Below are 21239 nucleotides of genomic sequence, written 5' to 3'. Positions count from 1 at the left end.
TGAAACTTGAAGCCGGCAGCTCTTATTTCAAAAAGGTCTTAGGTTGAGGTGCTACTATATTACATAACACAAGTTGGAGTGTAATGATATGTGTTCTTCCACATACCCATCAAAACATCCAGTAAACAGAACACAATGTTGATGTTTCCCTCACCCATCCACACATCTCCAAATTGGCCTGCACCAAGCTTGTTCACCAATTTCAAGGACTCTCGAGGGATCTCCCACTCATCTTGCCACCATGGTTTCTGAGGCATTCTCGACTGGCATGGCTTCACCAACTTGGTGCATAAGCCGTTGGCATCAACTGGGTGATGGAAAGTGAATCACACAAAGTTACCACAACAAGAACCTTGAATGATACATGTTTGCTGTTTGCACATACGTGAATGATGCTGGACGAGCTCCTTCAGGGAACTACAACATATCTTGGTGGTGATGTAGAAACCACCATTGTCCAAGTTGCGGATCCTGTAGTGCTTCACTCCTTCACCAGTGCTTTGGTCCAAGTCTCTGACTGATAAGGAGTACGACCCTGAAGCAAAATAGAGGCAGTATAGTGTTGTTTGCATGGTTGAGATCTCAAGCTTTTGCTTTTCACCATTACATGTTATTTCTTCTTTGAGAAAAAAACAATGTTGTTAGAAAACCAAACACAAACACACCACGATTATTTTTTTCACTTCAACCATAGCGAATATTTGCACTGTACTCAGCGCCATTGTCCTTTATTTTGCATGCACCACAATAGCACTTTAGCAATATTACAGTTTTTTCCATTTGCTTACACACAATTTTACTAACTGTGTGTCTTTTTTGAAAAGGATTTACACACTATTCCTAACACAACATTCAATTTTCTTCATTCTTAGATTATTTGCAAAATGACACACTTTCTTCGGTCAAAACACATGCCCATTCATCAAAATAAAGCAAGCATTTGTAAAAATGCAGTTTTATTGTCATCTCACTCACACAGACTTCAAATGATAAGACACTATTGGAGTTACCCAGAACAGTGATAAATACAAAACACATTTGTAAAAAACCCTATTTTACTATAAGAAATCACATGTTTGGGGCATTTCGCCCGACCTTTTTAGCATATGTGATGAATGATTACTGTAACTAGACAAAATATATTGGCAAATCCATAGCAATCGTCATTGCTTACTTTGAAGTGGGCCTATACGTAAGGACCTAAAGAGAAAGTACAATTATCCTGTAATTTTTTCAAGATGCTGCAAACTGAAAACATTTATTTTTACCACAGTCAGGTAAAGTTACATATCGCAGTAGTCAACAATGGTATGCAGTACAAATTAAAATCTGAGACAAATAAAAAGGTTTGAAAAAAAATCTGGAGATAAAAATTACAAATGGAAAAAACAGATCCCACCCTAAACGTCGACAACCCACACACACAGATACTTGGTGTGTTTATTGCATGAATTTGGTTGAAATCTTCTTTTTATAGTTTATGGTTTATAGTTTGAGTTTATTTCAAACATGCATACAATTACAACATGATACATCACAATTTCCAGTTTGTCTTTTCAACATGTTCGAAAGGAGGAGGAAGAAGCCGAGTTTATTTAATCCTATCCCTTTTCCATTACATAGCATTTGTTAACACTATTGTTCACTTCCTGTTCTCAATTTGTTCACAATACATTGCTTAAATAATAAAATAAAATAAGAATACAATAACAATAAATAGATAATAAATACTGAAGTAAGTATATAATATTGTGAGATGAATAATATTATCCATACATTCAAAATGTTTATCATGATTCTTCTTCTTTGTATTTTGCAAACACTTTGAGTTTGAACAATTTCTTAAACTGAATCATATTAGTACTTTGTTTGAGTTATTTGCTTAATCCATTCTATAATGTAATTCCACATACTGATATGCTAAAGGTTTTAAGTGTTGTACGTGCATACACATGCTTTAAGTTAAATTTTTCTCTGAGATTATATTTCTCCTCTTTTGTTGAGAAGAATTGTTGTGTGTTGTTGGGTAGTAGATTATAGTTTGTTTTGTGTATCATTTTATCAGTTAGCAAATTCACTATATCGTGGAATGTCAATATTTTTTATTCAATAAATAAAGGGTTTGAATGTTCTCTATATCCTACATTATGTATTATTCTAACTGATCTTTTTTGTAACACGATTAATGAATGAAGTGTACTTTTGTAGTTATTTACCCATATTTCTACACAATAACTCAGATATGGTAACACTAGCAAGAAGTAAAGAATATGAATTGATTTTTGGTCCAATACATAATAATATATTGTATATTTTTATATGAGATTTCCAGTTCATTTTTATAATCAATTATTACACACAGAAGTAGGATTTCATTTACTCTTTTAATTTCTATTCTGTCTATTTGTATTTGTGTTTGACTTTCTTTTCCCCTGTTACAAAATAACATTATTTTAGTTTTACTAAGATTTGAGGGTAGCCTTTTTTTGTCAAACCATCCCTTTAATTTATTAATTTCTTCTGTTATTATTTGCATTAGCTTTTTTGTGTTCTCTCTTTAACAAAACACAGTTGTATCATCTGCGAATAATACTATTAATGCTAACTTTACTAATGTTATTTATATCAGGATTGAACAATTTTGGTCCCAACATTGATTCCTGTGGTACACCACAGGATTTATTTATATTTATTTTAAAACACATGTAAAAAAAAACTACTGAATCAGGTTTTTAAAGATTGGATTAACAAATCAAGATAACCAGGGAAAGGTGTGTCCTGATTTTTAATCTGAGACATGCGAGAAACTCAGCGCTCAGACAAGAGAAGTGCCGTTGGCAAACAGGAAGTGGAAAGCAAAAGTAGCTAGCAGGAAATAATATATAAACTAATGAAACTAATACTAAAGTCCAAACTGTCATGTGAGATCATGACACATATAACCTGTCATTATATCCCTAAATGTGATTACAAATCTATCTGGCTTTTCTTTACTTCAGAGTGTAAAGTAGAGATTAGCTGATCCAAATAGGATTGTCATTAGTGGATAATACACATCATAATATTATACTATTATTAGTATGATTATATTATTATTAGTGCATTATAATATTATACTATTATTAGTATGATTATATTATTATTAGTGCATCTCCTGGGGGTTAAGTCTCCTCCTGTCTTTAAAAACTAGTAACGCATCTGTATCTAACTTTAAATCGAGGGTCATTGAACGCACCACAGTTATAGGCAATGACATGCAAAAGTGACACTTTTACATAACTTTCTCCTATGCTGCCACAAATATATACACTACCGTTCAAAAGTTTGGGGTCACCCAAAGAATTTTGTGGAATAGCCTTAATTTCTAAGAACAAGAATAGACTGTTGCGTTTCAGATGAAAGTTCTCTTTTTCTGGCCATTTTGAGCGTTTAATTGACCCCACAAATGTGATGCTCCAGAAACTCAATCTGCTCAAAAGAAGGTCAGTTTTGTAGCTTCTGTAACAAGCTAAACTGTTTTCAGATGTGTGAACATGATTGCACAAGGGTTTTCTAATCATCAATTAGCCTTCTGAGCCAATGAGCAAACACATTGTACCATTAGAACACTGGAGTGATAGTTGCTGGAAAAGGGCCTCTATACACCTATGTAGATATTGCACCAAAAACCAGACATTTGCAGCTAGAATAGTCATTTACCACATTAGCATTGTATAGAGTGTATTTCTTTAAAGTTAAGACTAGTTTAAAGTTATCTTCATTGAAAAGTACAGTGCTTTTCCTTCAAAAATAAGGACATTTCAATGTGACCCCAAACTTTTGAACGGTAGTGTATATATATTTTTTAACCTTTCGTCTATCACCTCATCCTTGTTCCAAGAGGCTGGTGCAGTGTGTGAATGCTGAAAGGTGAGCTTAGGTGACGTTATAACATCTGTGTTGAGTGAAATCTTTAAAGTTAGGTTCACAATTTTGACAGTGCATATTGGTAGTCTTAGACATTCTTAATTTAAAGTAAAAAAGTTAAAGTACCCATGATTGTCACACACACACTAAGTGTGGCGAAATTATTATCTGCCTTTGACCCATCACCCTTGATCACCACATGGGAGGTGAGGGGAGCAGTGAGCAGCAGTGGTGGCCGCGCCCGGGAATCATTTTTGGTGATTTAAACTCCAATTCCAACCTTTATTGCTGAGTGTCAAGCAGGGAGGTAATGGGTCCCATTTTTATAGTCTTTGGTATGACTATTTGATTCCAGCAACATTATTATTTAACTTTTACAGGTATATTCATTCTATATTAACATTTATGATGTAATTTTTATAACTTAAATGTGTAAATGACGGAAGAAGAAAACAATTTGACTTTACAAAAGCCTAGGGCACCCCTGGTACAACGTCCCGATGTCAACACCCCTGCCTGAGGATACCTACTTTAAGAATTACTGATGCAGTGTCTGCTTGAAAAATCGAGGCAATTTTATTACTATCATACTTTTTACATAAAGTATTTCCAGATTATATCACTGAAGGTTAACAAGAAGGGTTATTGGGTACAATCCATAGAACACCATAGAGTATTCACTCATTAAAAACAAGTGGTGGCATATTTTGTACAGTATATATTACTGTTGTGTAGTGATAGCATTCTTATGTCACCTGGGGCTGTCTCACTGTCCCGAATGAGGAAGGAGCCCCTTGTGTTTCCAGGAGCGAGCAAGAGTCTCATGGCGTCATTTCTAGAAATGTTCCTAAAGAACCACCTGCACACACACAACAGAATTTACACTTTAATAGCAGCTAAACTGTAATGTTTCATGCCTGCGAGCCGGCATTGAAGTATGGCCCTTTTTTGTTGTATGTGACGTACGGTTCAGTCTCCACTGTGTTCATTGCAACAAAGTTGTGTGGGATGAAGCCCTGCTGTCCTGTGGTGAGAGACTCTGCCATATACCACTCCGGATCATCCCTGAATGTCATAACAAAGAAGAGTATCATGAGTAAGCCGTGTACCATTATGTGGAAGATAGATAAAAAAAACACATGTCTAATGTTATTCACCAGATGTTGTACTTTGTATTCAGATTACTGAGCTCTTTGTTGAACAATTGTACTCTGTAGTTTATTTTCTACCTCGGTAATTTAACTGATAGGTCTCACCAGTACACAATAATTTCAGCTTTTCCCTTCTGACTGGATGTTTTTTTGTCTGGAGATGCGAGACAAAACGGCACAGAGGCAAGCTTTGTTCCAGCTGCCATAACAGAAATTAATTAATTATAGTCATATTTTGCACATATCTATTTAATTGTGTAATTTATCCTTTTATGTAATGTATTTTTATATTCTATTATACATACACAATCTTATTAAATGATTTTATTACTTGTGGTGTGCCTGTGTTACAAAAAAGAGCTGTCAAAATACTAGAGAAAAATACTTTATTTTAGGATAAAAACACTAAATTAACAAACTGCATGGACAGATAAGTTTATTTGATGAGACATCCCAAATTAGGACTTGTATATCTAGAAATCAGCCTGACTTTTAAGCTAGAAGTAAGTATTTTATTCTGAAAATAAGCATTATTCAACTTGCAATTCTTAAATTAAGTATGTGGGGGAAACCAGAATATCTTATTTGAATATTTACTATTAAAACTAGAATAGAAAAAAATGAGAGATGTCCGATAATGGCTTTTTTGCTGATATCCGATATTCCGATATTGTCCAACTCTTAATTAACGATACCGATATCAACCGATACTGATATATACAGTTGTGGAATTAACACATTATTATGCTTAATTTTGTTGTGATGCCCCACTGGATACATTAAACAATGTAACACGGTTTTCTAAAATAAGAGAACAACTTCAACTCAAGTTATGGAAAAAAGTGCCAACATGGCACTGCCATATTTATTATTTAAGTCACAAAAGTGCATTATTTTTTTTAACATGCCTCAAAACAGCAGCTTGGAATGTGGGACATGCTCTCCCTGAAATAATCCTGATACCCACTACAACTATGGGAAACACTGTTAACTTTGACTTTCACAAAATGCATTTTTATTTTTAATTTTTAAAATGCCTCAAAACAACAGCTACAAAAACAATGAAGGCACACAGCTTCAGTCCAGAGTATACTATAAACTGGGCTCAATCTGCCCTGTTCTTAACGTATTCGTATGAGTAACAAAAATGTGCAAATAAAAACAAGAAAGGCACCAAAATAAAAAACTGCTTCAATCTAGACTAGTAGATAACACAGCCATCCTTTAAAGTGCATGGGGAAAAAAGGCACAAAACATAAATAAAGCAGCTTCACTCAGTCCAGAGTATTAGTCTATTTGTGCAACAGATGAAGCTCAAAGAGTGGGCCAATTCTTTTTCTCCTTGTCATCACGTGTGAGAGGTAGATTTTTCTGAATGAAAACAAGCATCTCAGCATTGTCACGATGTATGCGATTTCTGTTCTTGTCGATGATATGGGCGCAGCACTAAACAGACGTTCGCTGTCGACACTAGTGCAGGGTGCGGTGAGGTACGGGGGGGGAGGGGGGGGGTTAGTCCTGCAAGGGGTTCTGGATATTTCCTCCGTTGTGTTTATGTTGTGTTACGGTGCGGATGTTCTCCCAAAATGTGTTTGTCATTCTTGTTTGGTGTGGCGCATATTTGTAACAGTGTTAAAGTTGTCTATACGGCGACCCTCAGTGTGACCGTATGGCTGTTGATCAAGTACGCCTTGCATTCACTTGCGTGTGTGTAAAGCCGTAAATATTATGTGACTGGGCAAGCACATAAGGTTTATTGGCGCTCTGTACTTCACCCTACGTCCGTGTACACAGCGGCATTTTAAAAAGTCATAAATTATACTTTTTGAAACTGATACCGATCATTTCCGATATTACATTTTAAAGCATTTATCGGCCGATGATATCGGCAGGCCGATATTATCGGACATCCGTAAAAAAAATATAACTATTTATGCTATGTAAATAGCTTAAAACTAGGGAAATTTCGAGACATAAAATGTTAAATCCGGGCAAGTGGCAAATAATTTGCATTGTAATGTGTATTTCCTTTAATGGATGTCCTGATCTTGTTGCTTGCAAAACTAGTTTATCTTCGAGTACTAATAAAGTAACTTGACTTAACTTAACTTAACCTAACCTGACCTAACCTAACCTAACCTAACATAACCCAGCACAACGTAACACAATGTAGCGCAACGTAACATAACATATTGTGGCCCTCTACTCAGGGTCTCCCCAGGCTAAATCGGGGCCCTAAGCTGAATTTATTTTGGGGACCCCACCTTCTCTCATCATTACAAGTTTGGACACACCTTTTTTATTTATGTGAAATGATTTTTATACTTTTTTAAATCAAACTTGAATTAGAATTTGATGCATGTTTTTTAGTAAAACTAATTCATGGCGAATAAATTTGTCAATAGTGCAAAAAACGATTCTTACATCATTAAAACATTAATCATTTATTCATTTTTTTATTTTTACTTTTTTATATTTTGTAGCACTTTGAGATTTTAACAAAAGTAAAACGTGTTACAAATTTAATTCATTATTATTATTATTATTAATCTATAACCCTTCCAAAACCGTCCAATCAGGATTAAAACCCAGTACCTTTACCTAACAAGACAATAACCACAGGAGCCAGTGCGATTGAATTGGGAATTTCACCCTTACATTCCTGCCAGCGATAGAAGAAAAAGCAGCTTGGAATAAGTTTGTGGTAAAATTTAGGGCGGCGTGGCGAAGTTGGTAGAGTGGCCGTGCCACCAATCGGAGGGTTGCTGGTTACTCGGGTTCAATCCCCACCTTCTACCATCCTAGTCACAGCCGTTGTGTCCTTGGGCAAGACACTTCACCCTTGCTCCTGATGGCTGCTGGTTAGCGCCTTGCATGGCAGCTCCCGCCATCAGTGTGTGAATGTGTGTGTGAATGGGTGAATGTGGAAATACAGTCAAAGCGCTTTGAGTACCTTGAAGGTAGAAAAGCGCTATACAAGTATAACCTATTTATCATTTATTCATTAATTTACATTTTACATGCGCTTCTTCACGCAAACAGGCACCCCATGGCCGTATGTTCTGCCTATTGGGGGCGAGGTGGCCCTGCCTCTATGTAACTGCACAGTTTGGTGCAGTGATTGTCAAACTGTGGTACGCAGTTTGACTCATTATTTAGGTCAGGGTTGTCAAACTCATTTTAGATCGGGGGCCACATGGAGAAAAATCTACTCCCAAGTGAGCCGGACTGGTAAAATCACAGCACGATAACTTACAAATAAAGACAACTTCAGATTGTTTTCTTTGTTTAAAAATAGAACAAACACATTCTGAAAATGTACAAATCATAATGTTGTTGGGTTTGTTTTTTTACACTTACATTCTATCTTTATTTGTCATTATTTATACTGAATAAATGATGTGATAATGTTCATTAGTCAACTCATCTGTGTTAAGTTTCAATCTATCAAGATGAAAAAATTCTATTAAAATCAAATTACAGGATGTTATTTATGTAGTTTGCTAATTTTCTCCAACTGGCGCACTAACATCATGTGGTTTATTTTTTTTCCATATGTAGCATCATCTACAAAGAAACAAAGAATTGCTATTGCAACATCTAGTGGACACATTTAGAATTGCGGTTTCTTTCATTCAAAAATGTCGGCTCATTTTTAGGCTTAGCAAACTCATCCCGCGGGCCGGATAAAACCTGTTAGTGGGCCTGATCCGGTCCGTGGGCCGTACGTTTGACACCCCTGATTTAGGTACAGTGTTTTATTTTCCTATATTCAAACACAGTGTTACTGTTCAAACTGTGTGTAATATTACAGTGGCCAAAAATATTAAATATACTTGTTAATAACAATTAATAATAACACCTCTGCCTTATTTTAATGAATACTTAGGCCTACTACGCTACTGGTGGTACTTGGAGAGCCAAGTGTTTTGGTGAAAAAAGTTTGAGAACCACTAGTTTAGTGTAATTGTGACCCTGGCACCATGGGTGACTAATAGTTAATCATGGCAATCTTGAATCCCAATGGACACAAACCATTATAACGGTGCAAACCCAAAAATAACAGCACAACAAACACACATTGGGCAACACAAAGAGCAAGTTCTGTTAAGGAAGCCAAAGTGGTTGCTGTGATGGAGTCCGTTTGAGGTGTACTGTACTGTATTCAGAGCTCACCTGTTAATTATCTTTAGTTTTTCCCCCTTCTCAAAGCCCAGGTCACCATCATGTTCGGGTTCATAGCTGTAGCACGCTACTGCCAGGTTGTCTGCAAGTAGATTAACATCAGACATTTTTGAGCATGAAGTCTTTATTTTTGATGTTAAATGTATCATGACATTGTTTTAAACTTTATACCAGTGATTCTTAATCTGTGGTATATGTATCACTAGTGGTACCCCAAACATATGTTAAAAGTGGTAAAGGAATGGCTAAATCAGGCTAGAATTAAGGTTTTAGAATGGCCTTCCCAAAGTCCTGACTTAAACGTGTGGACAATGCTGAAGAAACAAGTCCATGTCAGAAAACCAACAAATTTAGCTGAACTGCACCAATTTTGTCAAGAGGAGTGGTCAAAAATGTAAAACTTAAGACAGCCATGACATTATGTTCTTTAGTGTATGTAAACTTTTGACCACGACTGTATATCTACTTTTCTCTTGTGGTTTAACCTAAATAATGTTACTACTAATAATGTTTTCAACTGCTGCCATTAGGCAGACCGTATTAGTGATGTGCGATACCACTGATTTTATTTCCGATCTGATATCCTGACTCGTATCAGCGATACCGATCCGATACCAATACTTTGTGCAAACAAACCTAATATGTGTGCTAACATTTAAGAAATTGTGTATTTCAAATAAAACATGTCTCATAGCAAAAAGAATACCAGACAGAATTATTTATTTACTTCAAACACTGAAGTATGTTGAGGTAGTGACGTGAATAACAATACAGCCAAGCTAATAAACCAGGAAAAATAGGACAAAATCATACAAAGTACACGGAAATGAGGTTTCAAACCATGAAAAAGGAAGTGAGTAAGATAACGAAAGCATAAAACAAATGTAACATTAAGAACTACCATTAGAATAAAAACTAATTCACAATTCAGTTACATGAACATGTTAACGTGAAAATACTGAATATGTAAAGAACAAAAGCGTCCAACATTGACACATTGCCTCATTCACAAGTTTAGTTACTTTTTTTACATTGTGTTGCTGTTAATGATACACATTGTCTCAAATAACTACAGTGCATCCAGAAAGTATTCAGAGCACTTCACTTTTTCCACATTTTATGTTACAGCCTGATTCCAAAATGGAATAAATACATTCTACACACAGTACCCCATAAGGACAATTTAAAAAGTATTTATTATTATTTTTTAAATGAAAAAAAAAAACACATACACATTGATATTCACAGCCTTTGCTCAATACTTGTTGATGCATCTTTGGGAGCAAGTACAGCCTCACATATTTTTGAATACGATGCTACAAGCTTGGCACACCTATCTTTGGGCAGCTTTACTCATTCCTCTTTGCAGCACCTCTCAAACTCCATCAGGTTGTATGGGAAACTTTGGTTTTCATCCAGGATGTCTTTTTACATTGCTGCGTTCATCGTAGTCTAGTCAGGGAGGTGACCAAGAACCCGATGGTCACTCTGTCAGAGCTACATAATTCCTCTGAGAGAAGAGAACCTTCCAGAAGGCCAACCATCTCTGCAGCAACCCACCAATCAGGCCTGTATAGTAGAGTGACCAGATGGATGCCATTTATTGGTAAAAATTTTTTGCCAAAATGCACCTGAAAGACTCTCAGACCATGAGAAACAAAATTCTCTGGTCTGACGAGATAAAGATTGAACTCTTTGGAGTGAATGCCAGGCGTCATGTTTGGAGGAAACCAGGCACCACTCATCACCAGGCCAGTACCATCCCTACAGTGAAGCATGGTGGTGGCAGCATCATGCTGTGGGGATGGTTTTCAGCGGCAAGAACTGGAAAACTCGTCAGGATAGAGGGAACGATGAATGCATTAATGTACAGAGACATCCTGGATGAAAACTAACCCTTCCCATCCAACCCGATGGAGCTTGAGAGGTGCTGCAAAGAGGAATGGGCAAAAAGGAATTGGTGAAACTGCCCAAAGATAGGTGTGCCAAGCTTGTAACATCGTATTCAAAACCACTTGAGACTGTAATTGTTGCCAAAGGTGCATCAACAAAGTTTTGAGCAAAGGCTGTGAACACTTATGTACATGTGTTGTTGTTTTTTTCCTATTCTTAATACATTTTCAAAAATTCACATTGTCAATAGGGGTTATTGTCTGTAGAAGTTTGAGGACAAAAATGATTTATTCCATTTCGGTAGAAGACTGTAACAAAACAAAATGTGGAAAAAGTGATGCGCCGTGAATACTTTCCAGATGCACAGTTACGTATCAAAAGTATCCATATTTTGATATTACTGCACAAATATATGGTATTGGTGGTATTGCTGTTTCGGTATCGAGCCGCACATCACTAGACGGTAAAGGCGATAAAGGCAAAAACTAGCAAAATGAAAAACAGTTTTTTTCCTACCGCTCTTAAACTGGTTACATTCTGCTAAGCTAAAGTTTCTGTGCAATTCTGGAATGGGACAATGCCAAATGTTTCTGTTGGAACACTACCGTAAGTCTATGCAATGTGGTATAGTGCAATATTTTGGAATGTGAGAAAGTGCATGCGTGACTGTTTTTATGACTTTTTAAAACACTTTTTAGGTACTTTTTAGTGCACTGAAAGATGACACTTTACATTGTTTTCAACTATGATGACGATGACAATAAAGGGATTCTATTCCATTCTATTCTACTGTGGAGTCGTCATACATGAAATGAGAGTACAGTACACATATTATCAGTCAGATTTTTCAGTACGTAACCAATCGTAAGGCGAATCGAGTAACATGTACATAAATATTCACAGCCTTTGCTCAATACTTTGTTGATGCACCTTTGGCAGAAATTACGGCCTCAAGTCTGTTTGAATATGATGCCACAAGCTTGGCACACCTATCTTTGGCCAGTTTTGCCCATTCCTCTTTGCAGCACCTCTCAACACATACCTGTATTGTGAGACAATATAGTCACATGCATAGATATAACAAGTCAGCCAATGTAAGCGACGTGCCTTCGAGGCAGCCATCTTATATGTATTTTGAAAATACATTATAACTTACTTATTTCACAATACAATGCCATGCAGTCTACATAACAGACAATGTAAAACATTGGCTATTAATACACATTACATGTTTTAGTAAAAAAATATACGACCAATGAAAGATTTTTGCCAGTGTCCTTGCATCAACAATATGACGTATTTTGCAACTGTGTGCATTCTTCTTGTCTTTGTTTCCGTGCCACTTACAACATTATAATAACATGGCACTTTGCCCCTACCAGCTTTGGCTCGCTGTAGGAATGCAGCCTAAAAAAAGGATAATGTATCAAGAGACATCCATGGCAACATGTCTTTTCCTCAAACAAATACAGTTGTAGTCATGTAGTAAGAGTAGTTGCTAGGAATAGTGCCAATGAGAAGCCAACACTTGAAAACCATCATCCGCCATTAAAGCCTTAGGAGCACTTCCCGTTGAAATAAGTAAACGGTTAATGATCTTCTATATTGCTTATTCCCTGGTAAAAGAAAACCAACTATGTATATATTTTGATACCAGAGCTTTATTTTCAAGGTTAGCTGTTGCAAAAGAGGAACTCTGTAGTCTTCAACATCCTGCTAAAATATTGACTTATTTTGATACAATAGCATTATTTTTAAGGCTACCGTTGCAAAAGAAGAAGTTGGTGTGCTTTGACATACAGGCAATTTTACAAGTTTGAGTAGAAAAAGATGTCTGTCTTCAGAGAGGCTAAAACTTGTTAAATTCTTAGCTCCTCGTTGAAAATGCACACAAGTATGTAGTTAAAGCATGGAAGTTGACATATTAGTTCTTAAATTATCTACTGTGTTGTTGTTGTCCGATGTATGATGTAAATGCACTGCTAAGCCACCTGTATATCACCGCCTTATTTTATGCTAATTTAGTATGACTAGTGTATAGTCGTTAATTAATGTCACAAAGCCACAATCCACATGTTCTCAGCGTTTATAGTGTTTATATTTGTGTATATTTGGCCAAGTGTGTTTATTCCATCAGAAATCAATGTCTGTCATTTTACTGCATTCTCAAAGGAGGTTGTTGGTAATTGAAATTATAAAAAGGTCACATATCATGACTTTTGAGTGAATATATATGAACAATTTAAGATGTAGAAATATATATATATATATATATATATATATATATATATATATATATATATATATATATATATATATATATATATATATATATATATATATATATATATATATATATATATATATATATATATATATATATATATATATATATGTATGTATATATATATATATATATATATATATATATATATATATATATATATATATATATATATATATATATATATATATATATATAAATATATATACACACACACACATAAATAAATAAATAAATAAATAAATAAATAAATAGATATATATAGCCAAGGTTACTGTGGTTTATCTGTTAGACAGTACTTAGTACCGGAAAAGAAAGAATGAAAGAAATGTTTTTTATTATATAGCACCCCAGCATGACCACTTTAAACAAGCGCAATTAACTGGTCTCATCATGCCGGCACAGAAGCAAGGCAATGTATAACAATGGCCACACCCCCATGTAATGCACCCTATATGTACAGTATGTAACAACCACAGACACTTCAATAAACTCCCCTGAAGAGAAGGGAAACCTGCAAAATAGGCTTGTAGGGGTAAAATAGCCTCTGTGTTTTTTCCTGACCTAACGAATAAATAGATATATATATATCCATCAATTTTCTACTGCTTGTCCCTTTTGGGGTTGCAGGAGCATATCTCAGCTGCTCTTGGGCAGAAGGCGGGGTACACCCTGGACAAGTCGCCACCTCATCGCTGGGCCAACACAAACAGACAACATTCACGCTCACATTCACACACTATGGCCAATTTGGTGTATATACTGTATATATATATATATATGTATATATATATATATATATATTCAAGGTTTCTGTGGTTTATCCGTTATACAGTGCTCAATACAGAGCGGGAGTAGAGTGGAATATACTGATATATAATGATATATGATAATAATAATAATGATAATATCTGTATATATATATATATATATATATATATATATATATATATATATATATATATATATATATATATATATATATATATATATATATATATATATATATTATATATATATATATATATATATATATATATATATATATATATATATATATATATATATATATATATATATATATGTATATATATATATGTATATATATATATATATATATATATATATATATATATATATATATACATATATATATACAGTATATATATATATATAATATATATATATATACTTATTGATTATACATTTTAATGGGGATGTAACGATTACCGGTATGATGATAAACTGCGGTGAAATTCCAGACTGTTAGTATTACAGTTTCAAATTCAAATCATTGACAATCCGTGATTAATTACCACATGTTGAAAAACTTAGCGCGAGTTAATTGCCAGTTAGCGCGTTAATCGCTATTTGCTAGCGAGAGAGCGCTTTAATCACTAGCTAGCAGGCATGTTAACTGCTAGCCAGGGCGTTAATTGCTAGCTATCTTAAATGTTAACAAGACACAACAAGATTAGTAACAAAAAGTGTGCGTATAAGTACTTTGTGAAGATGTTCAACAATACCCTGATAATATTGGCGACCGTGATCACATTGGTCACAATCGCCTTACATGACATGTTCTTATCGTCACATGCCTATTATATAATATAGATGTACAGCATACACTAAGTTTTATTTTTGCACACATACTTTTACATTTATATTGTTGTTCTCTGTAGTTCTTACGGTGTTTCCAAAAGTAAGGATCATAAGTGCAAAAGAGTTTAACCATATTTCAGCCGGGGTTGCTACAGTATTAATTATTAATCCTTACACACAAATAGTTGGAATCTACTGTACCTGGTAGAGGAGATGAAGGTGGTGAAGCCGGAATCAGTTGATCTGTGTACTAGAATACGGACGACAAGATAAAAATGTACTACATTACAGCAACCAAAAAACATATGTACAGTATTTCTCTATGAGTCAGACTTACATAACACCTACAGTACAGGAAATTAATATGCGAGCATGCTGTTAGTAAAACTTGCACTTACAGGGTTGCAGGTTTGTGGAGGTATGGGACAGTTACAGTGCTCACAAATCTCATCCAAGTTCTCGATCCATTCAGTGTCCGAGTACTCAGAACTGAAGTTACAGCCCATTTTTTCTGCAAGATAATCATCGTTTTATTATCTTTAATAAAGTTAGCTGTTAACGGGGAAGGGATTGATCTGTACTAATACATTTTATACATTGAATTTCAGACCATAAGAGTAAAATTTGGACTGTAGGAAGTAAAAAATGTTCGGTAAGCTTTGTGATGCTTTCAAAAAGGAAGCCCTGCAGTAAAAAAAATGATACACAACGGCATGTTAACCAAATTGTTCGAATAGAATAAATGCTGTCAATTCAATCGCAGATTTTGGAAATTTAACAGAAAAACTGTTACAGAAGAAAACAAAACTTAGTTTTTTAACATCACATGGTTTCCATTGGAGCAGAACCAGGTCAGTGGGCTAATCGCAGAATCCATCTCCCCAAAGTCATGGGAAAAATCATGCAAACTAAGACTCCAAGGAATAAACCACATGCATTTTTTCCTTGACTATCCTCCCTTATACTCTCAGTTGAGAGCAAACAAAAGTCAGCATTTTCCACTGAGGGACTCTTCTTATGATCTGCAGCTGAAGCTCTTCCAAAATAAACCTAGCTAATTGTTATCATTTGCATGTTTTATACATTGAAGGTCCAGCACGAGTTACCAAGAAGGATTTGTATTTTATATGCCTACTTTTGTACAACTGACAGATAAATGCATATATGCTCCCGCATATATGCGTCCTCTGCAGTGGACATTTGAGGACATGCATAACAGGGCTATTTTTCTATGAAATTCATACAAACCCTGTTTCCATATGAGTTGGGAAATTGTGTTAGATGTAAATATAAACGGAATACAATGATTTGCAAATCATTTTCAACCCATATTCAATTGAATGCACTACAAAGACAAGATATTTGATGTTCAAACTCATAAACTTTTTTTTTTTTTGCAAATAATAATTAACTTAGAATTTCATGGCTGCAACACGTGCCAAAGTAGTTGGGAATAGGCATGTTCACCACTGTGTTACATCACCTTTTCTTTTAACAACACTCAATAAACGATTGGGAACTGAGGAAACTAATTGTTGGAGCTTTGAAAGTGGAATTCTTTCCCATTCTTGTTTTATGTAGAGCTTCAGTCGTTCAACAGTCCGGGGTCTCCGCTGTCGTATTTTACGCTTTATAATGCGCCACACATTTTCGATGGGAGACAGGTCTGGACTGCAGGCGGGCCAGGAAAGTACCCGCACTCTTTTTTTACGAAGCCACGCTGTTGTAACACATGCTGAATGTAGCTTGGCATTGTCTTGATGAAATAAGCAGGGGCGTCCATGAAAAAGACGGCGCTTAGATGGCAGTATATGTTGTTCCAAAACCTGTATGCACCTTTCAGCATTAATGGTGCCTTCACAGATGTGTAAGTTACCCATGCCTTGGGCACTAATGCACCCCCATACCATCACAGATGCTGGCTTTTCAACTTTGCGTTGATAACAGTCTGGATGGTTCGTTTCCCCTTTGGCCCGGATGACACGATGTCGAATATTTCCAAAAACAATTAGAAATGTGGACTCATCAGACCACAGAACACTTCTCCACTTTGCATGAGTCCATCTTAGATGATCTCGGGCCCAGAGAAGCCGGCGGCGTTTCTGGATGTTGTTGATAAATGGCTTTCGCTTTGCATAGTAGAGCTTTAACTTGCACTTACAGATGTAGCGACCAACTGTATTTAGTGACAGTGGTTTTCTGAAGTGTTCCTGAGCCCATGTTATGATATCCTTTAGAGATTGATGTCGGTTTTTAATACTGTGCCGTCTGAGGGATCGAAGGTCACGGTCATTCAATGTTGGTTTCCGGCCTTGCCGCTTATGTGGAGTGATTTCTCCAGATTCTCTGAACCTTTTGATGATATTATGGACCGTAAATGTTGAAATCCCTAAATTTCTTGCAATTGCACTTTGAGAAACGTTCTTAAACTGTTTGACTATTTGCTTACGCAGTTGTGGACAAAGAGGTGTACCTCGCCCCATCCTTTCTTGTGAAAGACTGAGCATTTTTTGGGAAGCTGTTTTTATACCCAATCATGGCACCCATCTGTTCCCAATTAGCCTGCACACCTGTGGGATGTTCCAAATTAGTGTTTGATGAGCATTCCTCAACTTTATCAGTATTTATTGCCACCTTTCCCAACTTCTTTGTCACATGTTGCTGGCATCAAATTCTAAAGTTAATGATTATTTGCAAAAAAATTTTTTTTATCAGTTTGAACATCAAATATGTTGTCTTTGTAGCATATTCAACTGCATATGGGTTGAAAATGATTTGCAAATCATTGTATTCCATTTATATTTACATCTAACACAATTTCCCAACTCATATGGAAACGGGGTTTGTACTAAAAAAAACAAAAAATAAAACAAATAGTACTTGAACATTCCACGCATATAATAAGCTTACACTGTGTAACCTTTGTAAATGTAGGCAATACAAAGTAGGCATCATGGCTCTACTATACTTACAATGAATAATTATATCAATATTAATACAATATTTACATTTGTTGACGATGTGCATCTTTTCTTAGATAGAAACTTGAATTTCCTTTCAAAATACTCTTCTCATTTTCTCAAAATGTTAAAGCAAATATCATTTGTATATATATATATATATATATATATATATATATATATATATATATATATATATACATACACACGCACAACATATTTATATATATATATATATATATATATATACATATATATACAGTGTGTGTGTGTGTATATATATATATATATATATATATATATATATATATATGTATATATATATATGTATATATATATATATATATATATATATATATATATATATATATATATATATATATATATATATATATATATATATATATATATATATATATATATATATATATATATCCATCCATCCATTTTCTACATGCTTATTATATATCAATCAATCAATCAATGTTATTATATATTATATATAAATAAATATTTGACCTTTGTATATTTACAATATCACTCACCTTTTTCCGAAATGATATGTGACTTCACGCACCCAATAGTATCAGAATTTAGGTTCCGCCATAGATATTTCTCTATAAAAGCTGATCTTTGGCAATCACTTTTCACCACTTGTGCTGTAAAGATATCATCATCCGCCTGTCTTGTTTAAACTAACTCTTTTCTGGGAGTGCTAGTGTGTGTCTGCACACACACACACTCACACACAAACACACACACACACACACACACACACACACACGCACACACACACACACGTACAGAAAGAAACACACTTTGAAAAAGCGGAGAAGAGCGGCCAAGAGTGCTTCCTGTCGTTGAGAGGATGAGGGTTTCTCTGCACGCATTTGACAGGTGCTCAGTGTACAAGTGTTGTAGCTGAACAAAATGTTTGGCTACATAGCAAAGGGGTCAGGAGAACACTTTAGTCATGATTGTTCTTGTACACACAGGCAGTGGTGTTTTTGTGCCTATAAATAATTGGCATGACACCAGCCTTTTTACTTACAGAAACCTTACTGACTCATGTGCTCTTTTACTTTCAGGTTCTCCACCATTGTCATTATTGTACATGCATAGACCAGAAAAATGACACAATTACAAATCATCACAAAAATGCATCTGCACATCATCGACTGTTTGGGGTTGGTGTCACAATAACCCATCAGTTGCCACATTCTCTGTATGATACTAATACGTGTCCAGGGCCCAGCAATTGAACGTTTCAGCCCGTTGTTTCTTTAATTTATAATTTTTTTTTCTACAATAACCTCCAAATAACTTTTTTGCCAACTTAATTTAGTTGGGATTTTTAGAGGGAACACATGAACAAAAAACTTGATAAAAACATAAAGATGTCTTAGATGAAATAGTGCAAAACGTAAGGGAAAGAAATAACTAGTGTGTTTTGTGGGAAAAAAACAACAACAAAATAACAAGGAAAAGAATAACCAAAATAAAACATGTTTTCGGGAACATACCGAGGATGTAACAATATGAACATTTCTTATCACGGTTATCATTACCAAAATTATCTTGGTAATCATTAGTATCGCAACATTGTTGAATGTGTCATTACTTTAGTGTATATTTATGTTGCCAGCACTCCTACTCCTATTTTGTTTATGTTCTTGTTGCAAGGAGTGCCTGAGCTCACACACATGTCTTCAGTTATGATTAGTGTTCCCACCTGTTGTAGGCTAATGACTCCCCTTATTTATACCCATATCTCTCCATTTAGGAGGCTCCGGATCAATTGTAGGCCACTCGCAACAGTTGCGTTTCCTTCTTTTTGCCACGCTTAAGTGTTATTTTCACGCCTAAGGACTTTCATGCTGTTCAGCCTGTTTTTGGTAATGGCTTCACACTATGTACTAAGTTTTTGTATTTTCCCTTGCCTTGTGGGATTAAAATAGAGTCTTACCTGCACGCTGCTCTTGCCGCTTCCTGCTTGGTATTATGCATCCGTGAGAACACACCCTTGCACCAATGTGACCCCTTGAACGCAAGAGAATGTGCCCAAAAAGTACTTACACACACTGAAATTTTTAGACCAAGTTATTTTTTTAAGTAACCGTTAGAAAACCCACTGTTTTGCATGTTTTGAGTTTCTTATGCTTCACTGATAGTGTTTTAGCCCTAGCATTTTCATCTGTTTTAATGGATAAGCTTTTTTTGTTTTAGATATTGGTTTGTACTGTAAAACTTCAATATTTATTTAAATGAAAAGTGCTTAACAAATTAAATCTATGATTATTTATTTCTGGTGGGTGTTGTGGTGTCCTACTCTGTTCAGCGGTCCTTGAATGCACCGTTAAACCATCTCCGTCTCGTATTTTTCAGAGTACACAACGATCACTATGTCATAAAAGAGCACAGCTTGTAGGTTCAATGTGCACAATTTAATATCTTAGTTACTAGGACAACAATGTGATTATATTAATTTATATTGGTGTATGTTGTTTCTCAATGGGGAAAACGTTAATGTCTCTTTTTATTATGTTAGCATATAAGTTAGCAAGCTGGTGCCAGTCAATCTGAGAGTTTATTAAAGTGCAATTATCAATCAAGGTTTTTTGATTATTTTAATTTAAAATGGTAATACTAACTGGCGGGGTTTTTAACACAGTTATAATTATTCATGTTTATCATTATATCACCAGAACGTACATTATTTATTTAGTTCACCTTTCTAGTAGGCTACTTATCGTCAAAAAGTTGCTTCTATACCAAACATACTGTATCATACTTTTTTTTTTTAATTGTGCATTTCAGCCATCTTTTGTTTAACAGCTCTGCTTCTTCCTACTCCTTTTCGAACATGTTGAAAAGAGACACTGGAAATTGTGATGTATCATATTGTATGCTTGCATGTTCAAAATAAACTCAAACTCAAACTCAAACTCAAACTCAAACTCAAACTCAAACTCAAATCAAACTCTCTCAAATGTAATATACAACTTATTTTCTTCATTGTCCATTATTCCTTTATAATGTCTAGCCACAGCTGTGATATGATGGGGGTGGGGGGGAGTTTTCATGTCAAATCGAAGACATATTTTTACAAATTGGTGTTAACAAATTCAAAAAATGTGTAATGTAAAGTAAATGAGTGCATAAGTATTCACCCCCTGCAGGCTAGTACTTAGATGCACTTTTGAATGCAAGCACAAACTGATGACAGGGTGCTTTATATAAAATTTTACCGCAAACGTA

General features: G+C 35.1%; 1 protein-coding gene across 1 annotated transcript in view; it reads right to left on the bottom strand.

The window, feature by feature from the left end:
• Positions 1 to 18647, bottom strand: part of lck (LCK proto-oncogene, Src family tyrosine kinase) — a 50428-nt gene extending 31781 nt beyond the window's left edge. Inside the window, exons 1-8 of the mRNA XM_062041823.1 lie at positions 18527 to 18647; positions 15420 to 15532; positions 15223 to 15271; positions 9234 to 9324; positions 4873 to 4971; positions 4662 to 4765; positions 386 to 535; positions 155 to 307 (exon numbers count right to left, since the gene is read on the bottom strand). Coding sequence (XP_061897807.1) covers positions 155 to 307; positions 386 to 535; positions 4662 to 4765; positions 4873 to 4971; positions 9234 to 9324; positions 15223 to 15271; positions 15420 to 15527 — 754 coding nt within the window. The 5' untranslated portion in view covers positions 15528 to 15532; positions 18527 to 18647. The remainder of the gene's footprint in view (positions 1 to 154; positions 308 to 385; positions 536 to 4661; positions 4766 to 4872; positions 4972 to 9233; positions 9325 to 15222; positions 15272 to 15419; positions 15533 to 18526) is intronic.
• Positions 18648 to 21239: the final 2592 nt, after the last annotated feature.

Source organism: Entelurus aequoreus, linkage group LG03, assembly GCF_033978785.1.
Source record: "Entelurus aequoreus isolate RoL-2023_Sb linkage group LG03, RoL_Eaeq_v1.1, whole genome shotgun sequence".
NCBI classification, from domain to species: Eukaryota; Metazoa; Chordata; class Actinopteri; order Syngnathiformes; family Syngnathidae; genus Entelurus; species Entelurus aequoreus.
This window is presented reverse-complemented; position numbering and strand designations above follow the sequence as displayed.